Raw genomic sequence first — 14,747 nt, forward strand, 5'->3', positions numbered from 1 at the left:
AGTTTCCCTTAGCTCATCAACAGAGCTTCTGTAGGAGCATATCAATGTATGCTTTGATTACTGGGAGACCTCTAGCCATCTGGGATGATGTAGTTGGAAATGTTTCCAGTACCAAATACGCTCAGAAAGTAATTTCAAGAAAGTGTTATATGAAAACTGGTAAATTTTGGCAAATAGGACTGGGAAGGTATTTCACTCAAGCTCTCAAAATGCTGCTTATGCCTCAGGTCTTTACTGAAGTCATTCACATCTGCCATGTCAGCATTTCTATTACTTGTGTGAGTCTTCATTTACAATATTAATATTCAGTTGTCTAGACTCAATGAAGAAGTTGACTTGCTCCCCTCTTTTGACCCCAATAATTAAGCTTTTAAAACCTAGTACATCACATTTTGAATTTTACAACTGCCATTTGTGGAGCGTTTTTCAGCTTTTCCTACACTCTGTTTTTCCAAGTTCATGGAATTTTGGTCTTCTGGAAAAAGAGAAGAGCAAAATCCTTCCACATCCTCTCAAAAACATATACATATATCTTTGTGAGACATTCATTTCCTGTGATCATATCTACATTTGGTGTAATCAGCCAATTCCTGTCAGCTTCAGATTTGATACCAGAATTATTATCCTGTCCATGACATACATCCTTTCCTTAGGCATTCCATGAAAGCCTCTAAATTCAAAGCAACCAGTTCTTATTTTGCTAATTCATCATTGTAACTCACCCCCAGTTCAGAGTCCTCAGGATTGGACTTAGTTTGGGTATGTCTCTTAGTATTTGCCACCATCTACACTTAAAAATTCTTAATGCTCCTGTTATATGTATCTGCATCTGATCCCTACAGAATTTTTTTATATCTGTCTGTATTTCATACCACAGATTGTGAAGTCCTTAAACTGAATCTTGTGATCAGATTTCTCCTCTCACTTGAGGAAACTTCACATTTTGACTGCAGCAACATGTGTTGGCATGCTTTGTCACATCTGTGCTGAAGGGGCTGAGTTGTTTCTGCAAGTTGCTCAGATGGTGGGGTTAATTCTAGGTTTCCAAACACCTTTGATATCACTGATGTGATATCACCATTTTTTCAGCATTTTTTTTCCTTTGATAATATAATGTTTTGTAGATTTTTTTCCCTGTAAGCATTATTTCTGACTCTGTACTTTCAATTTGGCAAGCTAATATTTCCCTACCAAGGGTCAGGTCCGAATTTTTGAATTCAAAGTTTGAATTTAGACATTGATATCAATCCATTTTTACTGTTACAATCTGCAGTACCTGTTTGTTGCCTGTTTTAACAAGATAGTTCTCACTATCCATATAACAAGTTTGGATCCTTATCAAACTCCTATTCAATACTGTCGAGTAGAGCGTTAACTATTACTGCAAATCTGCATCTATGCAAAATGCTACACTTATGACCTATAAGTAGTCTGTCATACTACTATCACTTAAATGATAAAAATAGGAGGAAGACATGCTATGGCTGTGCTAGGAATGATGCTTGGTTGTCCTTATAGGGAGTGCTAGACAGTTGGCTTGGTTCTTTAGCACAATTGTGTTGATCCGTTTAAACTGAGATGTGCTTCTCTCTCCTCAAAGAATTATACTCCTGTTAATCTGAATCATGACACCTCATCAGTAACTTCTAATCCTTCCCCATTTTCCACTCAATCTCCATATCCTCAAGTTGTGAGCGTTCTCCTAGGGAAAGTGTCCCCTTGAATGGCTGGCTAGAAGGCCCTTTCTGCAATAATGGCAGTCCTTTCTTAGAAGCGCATTCTCTGCCTTTGAAGCAATGTTAGTCCTCTGTACTAGGAAACAAAAGGAGTCAGAAAGTGATTGTTATTGGTACCAGTATCTTTTCTACTGACTTTATGCACATGGCTATATAACGTAATGGACAGGATAAGCTAAGTGACACTTACATAGGAACAGGAATATATAAGAAATCTACAGGGTACCCTAAGCACTGCTGAGAACAGATTTTTCAGATACCCTCTTAGTTTCTATGTGATGTGTTTCTTTGTTATGAAATCATTTTTATTTTACTTTCTTAGCTTACCTACAGTGTGTGTATATTAGCTTTAAAGGTTTGTTGATTGGTTTGGAATGCTGACAGTATCATCTCTTCTGTTCTCTCTTCATGTCTCATGGTCTTTGTTCCACTGTCACAAGAAGATTTAAGTTGTGGGAGAACTGATCCAAATGAACACTACCCACCATTTTTTAAAAATCTGTTCTGCCTAGCCTTAAAATTTTGTAGCTATCATTTATATGATTATATTCTGGTGGATGGATTCACTCTCCTAGACCAAAGATAATTGAATACACACTTGCCTCTTGCCTGCTACAGAGCAGCTATATGCTATGTTTTTTAATCATCCTCTTTCTACATTTCATTTATGGGGTAACATAAGAAGAGAAAAATTTTAGGAAGAGCTTAATTGCTAGAAGCACTCACTAGACTCTCTTTTTGGATCTATGTAAGTGACCACAGTAAGCACAGAAGCTAGTTTCACCTACTGTACACTATCTGCTTTTATGTTTCCGGCAGTTATTACTGACTGAAGAACATGTTCCCAGAGTACATTTTCAGATGCCCTTATTTTGTAGAACTGTAGTTTTTGTGGTTTTCCATCCCAGTCCTTTTCAAAGAAAAAGACAAAACAGATTTGATTAAACCAATTCTACAGAAATTCATGAGTTTTATGATTCCTCTGTCTTGATTAAACATGAAAGTTATGGAAAAAATGGAATTCTTTGCCACTTCAAATGAAAATGATATTCTTTTCTACAGCTTTTTACTTTAAGCCAGAAGTTCTAAAACACTCAAAGTAAAAATGTGTAAATGCCAGGTCAAATGAAACATCTAATCTGATACAAGACTATCTGGACTTCTGATCTGCCAACTCTCTATGGGTCATCTCACATTTTCTTGAACAGGCAGCAAACAAAGAGAAGTGAACAAGCTATTTGCATAGCTTTAGCTGAAAATGATCTTAAAATACAGAAAGTTTGGTCATGAGAGTGAATGCCCTCTGATTCCAGTTATTTTTTTTCTTGGCTGCCTTCCCCAAAAGATTTGATTTTGCCTTCCCAGCCTAAGTTTTACTTCCCTTGTGTTTACCATTTGATAAAGTGCCAGGAAATGTACTTGCAGGAGATCAGCAATACGCCAAAGATTATTTTCTTGCTGTGTTAGTTGGATTCTTCAGCTGCTTGTGGCTTTTTTTTGATGTTGAAGTAGATTTTCTTCTACTGTCTGTCTGGGATATATCACTACTGCAGTTTGAACGTCAGAAGTTATGTGCACAGATGAGGCTAAAGCATAATTACAATTGTAGGTACAAGGAGTTTTATCTGATGCTCTCTCTCCATCTGGTTAGGCTTATTATTCCTGAAAGCAAACCTAACCAAATTCATTACTGATGTAGTAACAATTCATATACTCATATATCTGAAAGACTTTCATTTTAAACATAAAACTCAAATATTGAGTGCATTTTCCCCAACAGGCTCCCTGATAAGCAGAAGGTGCCTAGGAATCCAGCAGTGCTTGTTCAGATGCTAGAAATGAAGCCCTGGCTTGGTGCAGCGTGACGCAGTGTGGCAGCTTTGTGCTGGCCCAGAGAGCAGGGCTTGGGATTTTCTGCAGTCCAGACAAGCCCATTAACCACTGCTGACCCTCAGAAGCCCTCAGCTAATACTTCTTTCCTAAACAATTATTTACTTAGAGCTATTGCAGACCTATTGAACTCCGTTGTATTTTTTCTGAGAGCATTTAAGAGGCAGTGATTCGGGGCTGTATTCTCTGCTCCCCTTTAAGATGAAGCTCAGGGAGACAGACAGATAGATAGATACATGGAATGACTGACTGCAGAATCTTCTTGGCTCCTCTGGCCTTTGTGGGAAGGAGAAAAAGGTTTGCTTACCTCATTTATACTTCCCTTTTAACCTTCCCATGTAATTGCTAATAGCTGCAATATGTCAAAAGTCACAGGAGCTGGTGCAGGCAGCAGCTCAGGTATTAAGTTGAAGAAACATTACATTAACTTTTTAGCCAATTAACATGGCTCTAGGGGGTACCATCTGGAATAAATCTGTGAAGCAAACAGTTCACAGAAACCCAGCAGGCAGCTTTACAGATTGTTGTACTGTACTTCATTAGAAAATAAACACCCATCTTCCATCTTGAGCACGAAGCAAAATGGTATTAAAACAGATCTCTGACAGTTAATACAACTGTCTGTACTAAACGACACACTTGTAGGAATTGTGTGAATCACTGTAAGTAAAAGGTTGTGGAAACTCTAGTGACTAATTATTTGTTGGCACAGCCAAAGTAATTCTTCCTGAGTTAAGGCAGAATTGCATTATTTTCTTATTTTGTGTTTGCAATAACTTGCTTTGATAACATTACTAATATCAGTTAATGATTCAGTATGCCGAGAAGGAGCAAATCACATACCAATAAACTGGAATAAACCAGTCAGTTTTAGCCTGCTTCTGGAATTTCATACTTTGCTGTGTTTATATTTTTCTCCATTAGAGACCCACAGCAGGAGCCATAAAATTTGTCATCACTAGATTTATTCCTGCCAAGGGTTTGTTGAACACATGAGGCTACAGCACAGAAAGCTGGACCAAGCTACTAAAGCTTTGATGCTTCAAGTATTAACTATCCATGCTCTTCCTCCTTACAGTCATTTCTGTGTTGGAAGGATGGCAGAAAAGATTAAGTCAGAATTGCTGAGATGAGCAAAGCCCATCTTTGAGATCACGGAAGCAGGAAGCCTCACAGAGTTTCCTTTCTCAAGTTCCGAGCAGCCTACCTCTGTTGATGGGCACTGCTACAAGGACTCTGCAAGGACTGGGATATGGGCTAATGGAGCTCACATTCCTCAACCTGTCCATGGGAGCAAACCCAGAGCTTCAAAGAACTCTTCCATGGTCAAACTCCCATGCAATCTTCAAAAAACCACAGCAAACCACAGGGAACATGCATATCAGCCAGCTGAGGAATTGGCAGTAAGCATACCAGCACAACCAACAAATATGTGACTCATGGGAAATGCATATTTTATGTCAGAACAAATGGCTTTTCTGCAAGCAATTTGCATAAGTACAGAGGGAAACAAATTACCTGTCATAAAATTACTTTCTATCAGAAATTGGGTGTTTTCACACAAAACAATTTTTCCTGTTTTATGTACCAGAAAATCTTTGCAATTGGTGTAATAATTGCAATAACACAGTTACAGAGCATTCAAACAAACTTCCATTTGCAAAATGTTGCTCAACTGTGCAAGAAATGGAAGTAGATATTAGTAAAGAATTAAATCCCATCACTTTCAGCTGGTTTAATTCCACCTGATATTTTATCCAGAAACAGGGATAACGTGGCTGGGAAGTAGAATGCCACATTAAGCATGGTTCTCCCTGATTGAGCCCTGGTAGGAAGCACTATGATCAGATGGAGCAGAACGCCACACTTCTGCACCTAGCTAACTACAGTCATTTCATTCAGATATACTGATATGGTAGTACATTGTGCTCTGGAGGCATAGCACACACTGCAATTATGTTTATCAGACTGCTTATGTTATAATTAATTGGGAAGCTGTTCTAAAGACCAGTGCTTTCAGATAATACAGTGATGACAATTGATATGCTGGCATTTGTCAACAGTTACTTCACCTCAGGCATTAACTAACAAGCCACAGCCTTTTGCATGCATGGAACTGAAATAACCATAGTAACTCCAGGAATACAATGATATTTTAATGAGCACTATCACTTATCCTCAGGCCATCACTTGCAAAACTAAACAGCCCATCAAGAAGCAGATTAATAAAGCATCTATACAATACACGAAAAGTGCTAAGAGGTTTTAGGGATTCAAGCCATTTATATGTAGCTCAGGGAAAAAGAGAGAATTAGAATGCAAAATCATGTAATATGAAAAAATAATGAAGGTACCACATCCTACTGTTGTAACTGCCACTAAAATATCAGTATCTACCAACAGCTACCGGAAATTGGTATCTAAGATAAAACAATTTCCTATTTTAAGTGCCTTTTAAAAGTACAGACCTTATGAAGTATGAAAGGTTGTTCCTTTTCAGTCAATACCAAACTGCAGTAGATAAAGTATCGGTAATAAAACACAGCAGTTCTCAAGTAAAGAAATGTAATACAACACTTACATACTCTGTAAACCACTCTGACTTGGTTTTAAAGAAAAAGATGGTGGAATCTTCTATATTAGTATGTCATAATTCTGATGAAAAGTATGGTTTCTTAAAGCATTCAGGAATTCCATGGCGAAGGAGAGAATGTGAGTGTATATAATCGTATTTGTAAAGATGTCTTGTATTTAGAAGTTTCACTTACCAAAATGAAGAGACAGCCAGAGGCAAGTTTTGTGTGTTCAGGAATAGTGGAAAACACGGACAAAATCAAGCAACCAAACACAAGCAGAAAACTGAAAAAGAAAGAATATTTGCAATTAATATTTTTCAGAACCTTGATCCAGTATCTATATTCTTCTCCACCAACATTAATAGAAGACAATGAATTAACAGTTCTCATTAACAGAAACAAATTCAATTATTACTTGGTCAACTAAAGACGTTCAAATAGCCTCCTCATAATTCTACAGACCTCTTTGCAGCCCTGATGAATTAATGGAAAAAAACCCCATATGTATGAAGATCTTGGTGAGATGGCCCAACATACACAGATGCTACATTTGACACATCAGTCCCGTACATTTATCCAGTACAGCCACTCTTAGTGGCTCAAAAGAGAAATTGCCAACAGGAGAGACCTTTACCCAGTCCAAAGGATTGTTTCTCCCACTGTAGACCACAGATGTGGGCTGTATGAGGTTATCAGAGCCCTAATGTACATATTGCATCTAACTGTTATGACTTTTCCCATATTAATCAACTTCCTTCTGAGCAAGAAACCTTAATAAGCAGAAGCTCAAAGGCAGCTGGGCTGTGGTACCACTGCCCTAAAGGACTAGGCTCCATTCTAGGAACAAACTCAGTATCAATGGAAGGAGTTAAAATGTAGGAGTGAATCAAGAGGGTCTTACACAAGTCATGCAGTCACAACCGAGAAAACATGACTGCAATTTTCAGCTTACATGAGCTTGCACGTTTCATGGTACTGACAAACATATGCAGATGAAACAAAGTACCAACATACTGCCAAATCTCTAGGCAAGGAAAGTGCAAATACTCAGTATCACTGCACAATTTCTTCTGAATCCCATGCCTGTTCCACACAGCAGAGAGCATACATATAGCATACAGTGTTCACGGAGTGAACACTGAAGAATTGGTATTACCCTGAGGCATATACCGTGGGTGATAATACTTTTTCCTATAGGGCTGCTTTGCAAATAATGCCACTGTGGTGGTGAAAAAATGTTGTCTATGGAATGGATCAGAAGAGAATTTCACTTCACCCCCATTACCATGGACTGACTAAGCAGCACATTCACTGATTCATCATCTGTTGTGCGCAGTGGTATATATTGTACATTGCAAGTTCTAGCACTTGTACTGGTTTTTTGCAAGTAACTGCAAGTAAATGCGAGTTTTGTAGAGTCGGATAACTGCTAGTTGTCAGTTATGCTCAGTAATCAATCAATCAAAAATAGCAGGCCTTTGACTTCCGTCTGAATTGCTGGGATTCTTGCTAGACTCTTACTCTAATCCAATATTAATGCAGGTAGATCCCTGCAAGAAAGAGAGAATGGCTCCTTCCTGATACAAAAGGGATGAAATCTCTTCGAGGGACAAAGCACAAAAATTACTGATTGATACAGATGGGGCATATACTCTTCAATGGGATGAGTTTCCATTGATCCACACAATCATTCCGAAGACACAGCAGCTTTCAAAAAAGCACTGGGGCATGTGGGGTGTTTCTAGTGCCAAGCTCACTCAGCAGCATGATGGAACACATCAAGACAAGACACACAGGAGACACAGGCTGAGTGGAGCTGGGTTTGCTCAACCTGAAGAAGGAGGGGACAACAGCAGTTCTCAGCCTCAACTATTTATTTCTGGTTACAGGGAATGCAGAGAGAACATCATTTGCATGAAGAAAAACTGTGATTAGTTATAAGGAAAAAAAAATCACAATGAGAAGGTGCAGCATTGAAAAAGTTGCTCAGCAATTTGTGCCCCTGGAGATTTTCAGAATGGAGTTGGAAAAAGCCTTTCTCTGACTTGGAAATTACCTGCTGTGAGAAGGAGCATGGACTATACTGCCTGAAAGGCCCATTCAAACCTAAATTATTCTTTCATTCAAATTACTGGCTACAAATATCATTATTATTGCATCTGCCCACATGTTCTTCAGGAGCTAAAATTGTTCTTCCCCTTATAACAGACTGACCTTCCAATATGGCAGGAGTGCTGTAATACATCCAGTACAATAGACAATATGGTTAAGTATTTTTCTTTGGAATTTCTATTAGAAAATCTGATGTGCAGTGCAATAATACATTGGTGGCATATCTAGCAGCACATCACATAACTGCTGAGATGAAGTTTGACTCTGAAAATCAAACCTGATAGGATCTTATGGATAAGCTCTATCAAAAGCCGTAAATAAAACAGCGGTATCAAGATATGCAGGAGGGTAATAATGGTCACATACCATTGACAAATCTATCTTACAGTCTAAATGAAGAGATCAGCAGATTTTGCTTAAAGATTTCATAAAAGACTGGTCCAAGTGGTAAAAATTCAACTCCTGAGCAACTTTGCTTCCCTTTCCCCCACTTTTTTTTTTAAAGGAAAATCTCCTTGAACACTGCTGGTAGTTTTAGCTACTGCAGTCTTCACATACAAGCACCCTATAATTACATCCTACTGGCACAGTCACAAATGTGGTTTCTCCTAGTTAAAGCCTGCATGGAGGGCAAAATAAAATTAAGAAGTGACTAAGAATTTACAGTAAAATACTGTCATTTCCTTTCACTGGCTTTCTTCAGTTCTGAATCAGTTAAAATTTTATTTTCTTGTATTCTTTGCTCTTATGTATTAAAAATTGCTCTTGTTTAGCTGTATTCCAGTAATATGAACTAAATCTGAGGCCCCGTTGCACTGGGTCTTGTCCAAGTACATAATACAAGTTTTCACTTGGAAGAAATCTCATGTAGCAAAATTATGGAAAACAGACGCTGTAGGAAAAGAAGAAAGTTTGTTGTTTCCATATCACAGCTGGAGACCACAGCACAGAAAAGGTAAGGGGACTCCTGAGGCTGTGTAGAATTCCTTAGTAGAACAGTGGGGTGGACCTGAACCTTTTAAGTCCCAGTGCAGTCCTGCAGTCACAAAACCATGCTCCACAAACCCAGCACGTGTGATGAACTGCCACAGTTCCACAGCACTGTGGTTTAGAAGATCAGTGTTGGCAAAATGTAAATTATTCATGAAACGGCAGAAAAGCGAGTCAAGAGAGGGAAACAGAACAGTTAAGCAGTGTACTAATCAAAACAAAAGTAAATACTCAGGAAAGACAGGTGCACAGTCTAGATTAGCACCTGGTAGATGCAGGTCTGCCACGAAAAGCAGAAACAATCCCCTGAGTAATATGTAAGAATGGTCTTGGAAAGATATTTTTCCTCATAACCTTTTGTAATCATTCTTTTTTTCCTCAGATGCTCTACAAGAAATGATCCACTGTTATTAATATTAAAGAACAAAAGAAAAATGTCTGCATTTATCCACTCAAATCTCACCCAAATCTTGCCCCTTTATCCTTCATTCCTTCCTTCAATGCTGAACACTTTTTTCCTTTTTTCCCATCAATTCAGCATTTTATGTCTATAATGAGACTGTAAGCACTTTGGGGGGAGTAGAGAAACCCAGTCCTGTTAGTTTTGCCAAACTAAAAGTAGTCTTTCAGGTGCTGTAAAACACAACACTAGCAAAAAGAGGAAAAAATCAAGTGTTCTGGAATATTTTCTGTAGTATATTTACTGCTGATCTGCTTTCCTTCCTTCAAAGTAAAGCAACAGTTGGAAACCACTTTCAAGCTTTCTAATTTAGTCTGTTTATTCAACCCACGGAAGGAGAGCTTCTCAGTTTTCCATAGCAAGAGCTGAAGACATGGAGAACACAGCAATACTTTTTACCTGGCAAGAGCTCAACAAGGATCTGTCCAGTAAAAACAAAACCTGAAGTCTGAAGGCCTGGTGGTCAAAGTGTATCAGAAACTGTTTTTCCAGAGATGAATGAAGGGCAGAGGTTTGTATTAAGCCCTGCATAGGCATCCCACATCCCTTCAACTGAAGAAAAATAATTTTTGAATGACAACATTTGAACCGTGTGCCTTGGTACGTGCAATACAAGAGAATGCTGTTGTAGGTATGGAGCAGTGCAAAATAAAACACAAAGTGATTATATTCAGCCTCTAGAGGTTCAATCTGGATCATATATTTGTTCAAGCTGAAAAAAACAGATGGTCTTTCCTTATGCATTTACTATCAGACAGTAAAACATATGCCTTAGGCAGCAAGTTCCCATAAAATTATTCAAGCACTGCCATAGTCGTGTATTTTATCAAAAGCAGATCCTTTCATCTTCTTCTCCAGCTTCTGAAAGCATACACTAATTGGAGAAAAGCCAATTTACAAAAGATAATATAACTCAGAAGCTTTGATATTTATTCAATCTCTCTCTCATAAACTTTTCTTACTGGTTAATTAGGAACTACCAATTCTCCATTTATTTAATTTTCAACAGAGTTTTACTCCAGTTTGTGATTTAAGAGATGTTCATATGGTAGAGGATGTTCAGCCTGAAAACAAATTACTAAAACCTTACTCAAGGAACATTGTAAGCATAAAAATGCACTCAGAGAAGATCTCTGAAAGCTATTTTGCTATATTATTTACTGCTAGAATTAGAATAATTGAAAGTTAAACATCTGAAAACAGTTTTATGACCTCTTCTGTAAATAATAAAAGTGTATCACTGTTAAAGTGACATAATTAAACAATTAGACCACCAAGTTATGTTCCAGTATTACTTGTGGTCTAATTTAACACCCATAAGAGCAAAGGTACTCAGGATTATTACCAAGACTTGTTTGTAAATCACTAGCAGTGCCATTGTCTTGGATTTTGTATGGAAGATAAATAATTCTTGAAAGATTTTTCTAACCTTGCCTGTGATCAAAGTAGCTCTAACTTTTCATAGAATCACAGAATGGCCTGGATTGAGGACTCACAATGTCCATCTAATTTCAACCCCCTGCTATGTGCAGGGTCACCAACCAGCAGACCAGGCTGCCAGAACCACATCCAGCCTGGCCTTGAATGCCTCCAGGGATGGGGCATCCACAACTCCCTTGGACAACCTGATCCAGTGTGTCACCACCCACTGTGTGAAAAATTTCTTCCTAATATCTAATCTAAGCGTCTCCTGCCTTAGTTTAAAACCATTCCACCTTGTCCTATTACCATAATCCATTACCCTTCCTGTTTATATGCCCCCTTCAAGCACTGGAAGGCCACAATGAGGTCTCCCTGGATCCTTCTCTTCTCCAAGCTAAACAAGCCCAGTTCCCTCAGCCTTTCCACATAGGAGAGGTGTTCCAGCCCTCTGATCATCTTAGTGGCCCTCCTCTGGACCCGCTCCAAGAGCTTCACATCCTTCCTGTTCTCGGGGCCCCAGGTCTGGGCACAGTACTGCAGATGGGACCTCACAAGAGCTGAGTAGAGGGGGACAATCACCTCCCTGTCCCTGCTGGCCAACCCTTTCTTAACGCAGCCCAGAACACAGTTGGCCTTCCAGGTTTCAAGTGCACACTGCTGGCTCATGTCCAGCTTCTCGTCCACCAGGACCCCCAAGTCCTCTGCAGGGCTGCTCTCAAGAGGTTCTCCTCCCAGTCTGTATAAATAAACAGGATTGCCCTGGCCCAAGTGCAGCAGCCTGCACTTGGCCTTGTTGAATCTCATTAGGTTTTCATTGGCCCCCTTTTCCAGCCTGCCTAGGTCCCTCTGCATGGTTTCCCTTCCTTCAAGTGTATTGACCGCATACATTGTACACTGTATCCTCCCGGTACAAAGTCAAGACTAAAGTAACTGCTTGCAAATTTACAGAATACTTTTTGATTCACAAGGTTTGAGCCCACAAGATCTAGCACAGCTCCCCAGGACTATTTCCATCTAAGAATCAGAATCAGCATGAACCAGGATTTTCCTTAGCAGCGAGCACTGCTTCAAAATGATTTTTTAATGCATAAATGCATAAAATCCATGTGAAGCGTTGGGTAACTAAATATCCTGAAGATTTTACTGAATGTATAACACCAATAGATCTGTTAGAGGTTCAGATAAGTGAATACAACACCCAGAGAAAATTCAAGAAAGGAAGGAAGGAAACAGGCCATCATTCATAGCACTGTTTTACTTCCCTTGGGATTATTAGCTTTGGTGAGCAGCTCTCATAAAAAGCTGTGACACATATCTGGGGAGTGGATTGCACTGCACAATGCCCCTGCATTAGCCAGATCCTGTTGGTACTCTCTTTATGTCTGGGAAAGGCTTCAGTGTGCCTTGGAACCACAGAATCACAGAATTGTAGGGGTTGGAAGGGACCTCCAAAGATCATTGAGTCCAGCCCCCCTGCCAAAGCAGGTTAAGTGACAGGGACAGAGAATTTCCTGGACTGCTTGTTACCTCTATACACACAGAAATAATATGCTGAATTCCCAAAAAGGTGAAAACACACATGCTGTTAGACTGAGAGCTGGTGCACCATACTGCATCCCAGAGCAAATGTGCATGCTCAAGACGTGAAGGTAGACTGAAATCTGACAGATACCATGAGCCTCAGTGTCCTTCCTAGTACATCTGAGCAGTCAGTTTTGGAGGTGGATGGAATTGACGTCTCCAGTGGGATACCAAAAGACACTGGAGCATTTTTTTTTCAGGAAGAACTGAAAGTGAAAACATCAGCTAGTGCAGGCTTGAGGAAGATATTTATGCAGGTCCTGCGGTATCTCCCTTAAAAAGTAATCTTTTCAACATTTCTATAAAACAGATAATGCACTGCTGACATGGTGGAAAAGAATACAGTTTAACAGTTTTGATAGTGCTAGCCATGTGGATTAGATTTTCCATCATTTATAGTTTCAATGTGACTTGTTTATGCAAGAAAATGAGATATGACAAAGGTTATTACAATTTGTTAAAAATGTTTGACAAAAGCCACATGGAGAATAAGTGCTCTCCTATAGAAGAGATCTCATAAATTTCTCTCGTAAGCTTTCTTTAAAATGACTTGCACTTCAGCGTTTTCTTCAAGTGGAAGAGTGGGAAACTGTAAGGACTTGACATTGTGCTGGAGCTAACATAGCAATCCTATCTACGGAGAGGTGGAGTACGAAGACTTCATAGTCTTAAAATTTGAAAATAAATTTGATAGAACATTTTAAAAACAATTTTTGGGACTAAAAAATGTGGTTGTAGCAAAGTCATCTTTTCATATTTTCTCTCTTCTGACTGTTGTCTTTTCCAGAAATACAACAATTTAAGCTAAATTTTAACTTTTTGAGAAACTGAACCTGCACTTCATCAACTGCTTTGGAAAGATGAGTTTTGTCAGTATCTGATGAATAAATATTGTTTAAACACTGCTTTATTTTTCTTTCCTTTCTGCAGTGTTTACTGATTCTAAAAATTTACCATCAGAATAGTTAATCAGAGATGAAGGAGTTTAAATTTGCAGTGACAAAAAGTGGTGTTCACCTAAGTTGATCTTTTTCTGTCATATTTTATGGAAAAAAAATGAACTGTATCTTCTAAATGATTGCATTTGCCCTATAATAACAAAGCACTCAAAAGGCTATAACAGGTGATGTAATTAAAAGCAAACGAAAACCTCAAATTCCTACAAGACACCAATCAAAGTGTCACTAAATACACATTGGATAATCTATTCCATCACATACGAAAAGCAAAACATCAAGGTATGCTTTTCCAGGGATCAATAAGGTAGGAATCATTCCTCCTCAAGCAAGCATGCTTATTAAAACAAAACAGAGTTTGAAGAGCTTAAACCTCAGAGATACTTATGACATAGATAATTTCTAAAAAGCAAATCTTTTTATTGGCTTCTGCAGGATACGTTTTTGAGAATAAAGAAAAATAATTTTAATAAAACCATATGGCTTCACTTGAAACTGTTGTATCATTTTACATCTAGCAAACTTTTCCGGAACTTACATGCTCTTCTTCCAGAGTTTAACTCCTTTAAAGCCCAAGGAAGCAATACTGATTTACATCCCAGAATTTGTTTCCAAATACAAATGCCTCAATTCTATAGAAAATAACAAAACTTTCCTATCCCACTCATAGAGTAGATCTCTTTGTAGACCAAAATTTTCAAACTCATTTGATGCAAAGTTTAGTTTGGTGAACAAAATCTGTATTTAGACTACTCTGTAATATTTTTGGTTTTATTTTGCACCAAATATCCTTAATGTCCAATGACAAGTCTGGTAGTAGCAGCTCACCTAGCAACATTTGTTTCATGTATTTTCCAAGAAAAATAAATCAAAATAATAATAGGACATGTAATGCATTTATCACTTTCCAATGGTTGCTGTTTTCAGATTTTTTAGTTGTAATTTTTTTTACCAAAAAAAAAAAAAAAAAAAAAAGGCTTATCAGAATGCAATTAGAAAATTAATAAAATTACAGTAGGAAGCT

General features: G+C 38.3%; 1 protein-coding gene across 5 annotated transcripts in view; it reads right to left on the reverse strand.

Moving 5' to 3' along the window:
- The window catches only part of KCNQ5 (potassium voltage-gated channel subfamily Q member 5), a gene marked incomplete at both ends in the record, with an annotated part of 257,573 nt that overhangs the window by 73,324 nt on the left and 169,502 nt on the right, over window positions 1-14,747 (reverse strand). For all 5 annotated transcript variants that reach the window (XM_079532686.1, XM_079532684.1, XM_079532683.1 and 2 more), the window contains one exon: window positions 6,395-6,485. In XM_079532686.1, the coding sequence (XP_079388812.1) occupies window positions 6,395-6,485 (91 nt within the window). The remainder of the gene's footprint in view (window positions 1-6,394; window positions 6,486-14,747) is intronic.

This window comes from Tetrao urogallus, assembly GCF_951394365.1.
Source record: "Tetrao urogallus genome assembly, chromosome: 2".
NCBI classification, from domain to species: Eukaryota; Metazoa; Chordata; class Aves; order Galliformes; family Phasianidae; genus Tetrao; species Tetrao urogallus.